Source organism: Sparus aurata, chromosome 1 (genome assembly GCF_900880675.1).
Source record: "Sparus aurata chromosome 1, fSpaAur1.1, whole genome shotgun sequence".
Classification (NCBI taxonomy): Eukaryota; Metazoa; Chordata; class Actinopteri; order Spariformes; family Sparidae; genus Sparus; species Sparus aurata.
Window position 1 is genome coordinate 30,179,287 of NC_044187.1, and position 6,009 is coordinate 30,185,295.

Sequence of the window (6,009 nt, forward strand, 5' to 3'; positions counted from 1 at the left end):
TTGTGATTGAGTGCGGGGACCAGACCATTACGTTTATCCTTTCAGTCAACAGTAACACAAATCCAAATTTTCCTCGAGGATCTTTAGTTCAAATGACAGCTGTCAACTGTCGCGATCAGAATCAGAAATACTTCATTGATCAGGAATTAGGTCACATTATAGATCCTTCCTCTTGGATAGAAATATGTGTATTATGCTACAATATATAACTACACTGTAAATACAATTTTAAATAATAATTGAAATGTACAATATACTAGAGTATTACGCAATTAAATAATGGCACAGATGGGTAACTGAATAGTTTTAGAGACTATAACACAGTTAATTGAGTCTTGAGTCTGCCGGATGAAAGACTCTTTACAAGCCACTTCAAGTCAAGACGCAAGACTCTCAGGTCTCCATTAATGGACATGCATATGCCTGTTAACTAAATATGTATAGTGTGAGATGTCAATGTCAATAGAAGTATGAGTGGCCATATTTCCATGCATGCCACCTGGGATGTGACCAACACTGAAACCAGCTACATTAAGTTACGTTTTCTGTTATCTAACAATTCAATCAAATGTAAATCATCAGTGTTGATGCTCATTTTTAAGGGATTTAAAGGAGGGATTTTATTTTAATAGTAATGCACATTATCTTGATCTAATATGTAGTTTCAACGTGGTGGGAGATGCACTGTGTAGGGACTGCACACAAAGATAGAAACAAAGTGATGAACAAGTTAGTTGTAGTTACACAACTCAGTCACAAGATGGCGGAAGTCTGCGCTATGAACAGAGGCAGGCAGTCGTTTGTTTACACTTGTTGCAATGGCGACCATCACTGAACTCAAGTGCGGTAAGCGCTCACTTTCATTCGTGTTTTTGTCTAACTTACTACAACATCCTTATATCAAACCCGAATACATACACGACTCGTAACGTAACTGGATACGTTTATAAAAATGCCGGTGACATTGGTTAGCTAAGTTAGCTTAAACAACAACAGGACGCCATCATGTGCGTGCCTCCATTCAAAAATCCAACAATTTTGAAAGCCAAGTGTCCCTCGTCTTAAGGAAATTGAGTTCTTTAAGTGATTAAAGGGTTCCTCTAATGCTGAAATCTGTATTTCAGTTCGGCATATGTTAACACAACCCAGTTACCACAAAAATCAAGGTTTTCTTTTATTTCACACTGCTCACCTATTGCAATAAGTTAACGGTAGAAAGCTAGCGAGGTTCACAACCTTAGGTTAGCTGGGTTACCTCCGGCCAGAGATGATTGTAGGGACAAGGTGAGGTGTATTTGTTAGAGTCAGTTTGAATAACCACATGTATCCAGATTTCAAGAGTAGTTCCAAGTGATTCTGACACGATATTGAGTCATGTTAGAAGAGGTGTGTGTTTTTGACAATACGCGAGGAACCATTCAATTCGCAAATTAATGAGTAGAGCACGACATTTGAAAAGAGCATAAACGAACTTCCGGTCGTTTGTTTGTAGTCGGAGGGTCAGTTAACAAACCAATATTTTTTTTAATGCAATGAAACCTGCATATTTTCAGCCGTGAGGGAGACGCTGGAGTCCCGCGGTGTGCTGGGCCAGCTGAAGGCTCGTATCCGGGCAGAGGTGTTCAGCGCCCTGGATGACCAGCGTGAACCTCGTCCGCCGCTGTCGCACGAAAACCTGCTCATCAACGAGCTCATCCGGGAGTACCTGGAGTTCAACAAGTACAGATACACGGCGTCAGTGCTGACAGCAGGTGGGAGAAAGCAGTGATTGTAACAAACAATAACACAGATATCCAGATATTCGTGATTCACCCCATTTACTGCATGCGTAGTGTCCAGTAAATGATTGTGATATGTTTTACTTGATACACTATGTGTTCAAAACTATGATGAGCTGTGTTTGTTCTGGCTTTAACGAGGCTCATGGGATTTATCACGTTATGGTTAATGTGTAAAATCTGCTTTCCAAAGTTAGGAAACACTTTTACGCGAAAGCAGCAGTATTATTCCAGCTGCTGTCTGGGGAACTTAACCAATCACTTTTTGTATTGTAACAAAATGTACCACTTCTAAACTCAGCTCTGTTTGTTTTCTCAGAGTCAGGCCAACCTGAAGTTCCCTTGGACAGACAGTTCCTGGCAAATGAGCTGAAAGTCACAGAGGACGCAGGCTCCAAGTCTGTGTAAGTCCGGCCTGCTGTCCAACACATGTCCAAATATTTACTGCACTCTCTGGGGTTATGATCAATTCTGGGATAGAGTTATAAGATCAGCGTAATCATCATCACCGTCGTCATAGCTTCATCTTAAAATGTCCAGAGATGTTTAATCTCTTCAGCTTGTCCCCACCATTGCTTTGGAAAAACACAACTGTTAGTTTTTTTTTTTATGTGAAATTCCACATTTCTCTGGGGTGTCTTAGGTTAGCACACAACCAAAAAAAACACAATTATCAATTTAAATGAGTCTGTACCAAGGACCTGGGTCTGATTCCGGCCCAGGACCTTTCACCCAATTTCTTCTTGCTCAGTAAGCCTGTTTTTCTTTTGAAAACAAAAAATGTTTTTTAAATTGTTGCCAAAATTGTAATCACAGGTTTTCACATTTTATTTTCCAGACCTCTTCTCTATGGCTTAGTGAGCCACTTTGTCAACAGTGATAAGGGTGGGAAGGCGTTTGTCCGGGGAGCCTCTCTGCCAGCTGGTGCTACTGCCAGCAGCACAGTGCCTGGATCTGATGCCTAATAGTCGATGCACTGATCACTTGGACAGCATGGACTTAAAAGACCCTTTTACACTCCAAAAGATGACAAAAACGTTGCAACATCTTGTTGGATTTTAGAGATATAATCTCCTGCTCCTTGTTTTTTTTCACACTGTTTTCACCTGAGTGTAATCTACAGGGATTACAGCATAGATTCTGTGAATTCTGCTCAGCTGATAAAAATCCTTAAAGCCTTTGTATTGTTGTTTACTGTAAAATGCCAATGATCCCTGATGGCCTCTTTTTTTTGTATATATGGTTTTACGTGTGGCACCAGTCAAGGGGGCAGTGCAGTAATTCAAACGTTTGTTTGCTCAATAATTCAGGTTTGATGCTTTTTATATTGTCTTCTAGCTGTTCAAAAATAAATGTTTTATATTTATCGGTTACATTGACTCAAAATTGTTTGTGGAAGTGCCACTAAAACAGCGACCACATGGTGGCGGCCTCACCAAAGAAGAAGACTGCTGCTGACTGATCACAGAGGAGTGACACTTGCTTGTGTCCTCACCACCATCTGTTCATCTCTTACATATGACATTGTGTATAAAAACAGGGTCCACTAATTGCATTAATATTGTCAAAATTATGTTTTACTAACATGTCAGTTCAACAATTTAAAGTTTAGGAGATAACCTTTTAACTGCTTTTACTGCTTTTAGCCTGTATTCATTTCTACATTGAGCATTTGCTTCATGCAGTTTAAACCACGCAGCACAGTTTAAATAGTGCTAAATAACCTCCACCTGAACTTCTAAATTTACTCAGTTACTTTCCTGTGATTGTCTTAACATCTCTGGCGCTCATTGTGTTGGTCTGAGCTGCCAAACCCACCCACGGTACCCCTGCGCCCTTTCATTTGTGCTGGGCTGCAATGTTTTCATTAGTAATACCTCACGATTATGAAGATCTTCGTCTCGCATAGCTGATAATCCACGTGCTGCTGAGTTGAATGGGAAGTTCTCCAGATTTATTTATGTAGCTTCTCTTCTGTTTGTTCACCTCTTTTGCCGTCTTATCTGCAGCTTAGGAACTGGGACCGAATGACCTCCATAATAGCCATGACAGCAGTATTACAATTTCACTAACTGCACAGGAAAAGAAAGACAGTCCGTCCCAGAAGATGCACCAACACCTTCAGGACACACAAACTTCCTCTTCAACAAGCCTGTACTCTTTGCAACTCACTTCCTCCCTCACCATTTAAGGGAACTTGACTTTCTTATCTCATACGTCTTAAACCCAGAGTTTCTGGAGATGATCATCTACAGGGACGGACATTTATTTCGCAGCCTGATCTGTACTGATGTTGGTAGCCACTGAGTTGCACTGCCTCTGTCACCTGTAGCTTAATCCATTTCTAAATAGTTTTAGGCGTATTTATCCTGTCTTTTCTACCATATCTGCATCTCTCATTCTTGACTGTTGTGGCTCTGATAGATGAGATCATAGCTCTCAAATTAGTTCCCTGAAAGAATGAGGTCATGAGAGTTAGCACGCAGTGTGTTTCGCTGAATTTAAAGGTGCACTTTGTAGTGTTGGGCAAGAAAATTTTAATAAGAATGGAAAGAGCTTCAGTGAATGATTTTTTTTATGCCTAAACAAAGTGACCTTAAAGGACAACACAATTTCATGCTGTTTTACTTTGTTTATATTTGGCGGACCCCGCCACCTTTCTAGCTTCAAACGGTCTTCTGGGGACCTTATTTTCCTCTGAGAACAGCTTGTTTATTTAGTTATGAGTTTGAAATTCCTCCCGAAACTGCATCCCCTTTAACATCATTAAGTTTCAGTTTGAGCTATACAAGGACAAAAAAGGGGGTTTGGGGGTCTCTGTGCAGAGTTCTATGCCCCTGATCTTAAAGCACTGCCAAAACCTTCAAATTTTTCTCTGGGTTCAGCTGTGCTAGTTGATTCTCAATGTTTAATATACCCAGCGCATTCAACCTAAAAAGCTGATTCTGAAGCAGTCTAACACAAGCTGTTTGATTCCAACAAGTGATTATTGTGAAGTAATGTGATGATCTGAGGCAGCGTATCTGCAGCTGCTATTGACTTCTTTTCAGCTGTATTTCCATCATGGACAGCTGGCACAGGGTGTGAGCGCTGCATCTGGCCCACCTTTTTCTTAATTTCTCTTTCGGGGAGTCCATCTTTTTTTTTCTCTAAGCTCCTCTTGGAGCTGTTTATCCTCACCTATCCTCACCTGTCACTTTACACAGAAAAGCTGATTCTGAGCCAGTCCAACACAAGCTACTAGTCTCCAACAGGTAGTTATTGTGAAGTAAAGTGATGAACTGATGCAGCGTACCTGCAGCTGGTTAGTGTTGGGGATGAGGCTTTACTGAGCGTCACCTCCGCTCCTTGCCTGCTCTTCACTCCTCTTCAGATCTTGTTCTGTCAGAGCCAGCAGGTCGAGGGTGGGCTCCATGTGGGCTCTTGCTGAGTTCAAAGTTACCACAGATGCCAAATATCACAAATAACAACACTTATGGCGAGAGGTGAGGTTAGAGGATCACTACAGTTGTTAGGATACATCCTCTGGGAACCATGACTGTCTGTACAGCACGTTAATATGCACGTCTGTACAGTCACTTAATACAGGAAGATGAATCCTCTGGGGAACATGAATGGCCGCACAAAAGTCACTGACAGTCCATCCGCTGTTTGTTGAGATATCATAGTGGTGGAACGCACAATTGGCTGACACCGCCATCCTTAGAGCCAAACCACTTATCTATCTTAAAACATGTGAAAAGTCCTCCCACACTGTATTTAATCACTTCAGTATTTATCTGTTTATATTCACTGTCTGTCTAAATGACCTTCCTAAGTACAGTAAACTTAAGAACCTCCATTAAATGCACCCACATATTAGTATTTGTAGAGGGAATTGCTTTGACAGGATGAAAGTTTAAAGAAGAGGAAAAAGTACACACAATGCTCATATTGTTACTGCATACAGAATGCAAACATGTATATCATTTAAATTAGTTGCATTGGTTTTGGACTGGGACCATGGGAATGAACACTTGCTATCACTGATTTGGGATGTGTATATAACTGATCCTATCACCTCACACGCACACTGTGAAAACCAGGCTGTGTCCAGGCTGCCTGAAATATTTAACTTGACTACATTTGAGAAGACAAGTTGAGGTAAGTTTGTAGTGATTCAAAACAAATCAGCATCATAAAATCCTTGATATTTATTCAGTTATACAGTAATACAGTAGATCAATTATAC

General features: G+C 40.7%; 1 protein-coding gene across 1 annotated transcript; it reads left to right on the forward strand.

Moving 5' to 3' along the window:
- The first annotated feature begins 748 nt into the window (after nucleotides 1–748).
- On the forward strand, nucleotides 749–3,151 carry cep20 (centrosomal protein 20). The gene is made up of 4 exons (XM_030434844.1): nucleotides 749–846; nucleotides 1,554–1,751; nucleotides 2,098–2,182; nucleotides 2,617–3,151. The coding sequence occupies exons 1-4, from the start codon at nucleotides 819–821 to the stop codon at nucleotides 2,741–2,743; spliced, it is 438 nt and encodes a 145-aa protein (XP_030290704.1). The 5' UTR covers nucleotides 749–818; the 3' UTR covers nucleotides 2,744–3,151.
- The last annotated feature ends 2,858 nt before the right edge of the window (nucleotides 3,152–6,009 follow it).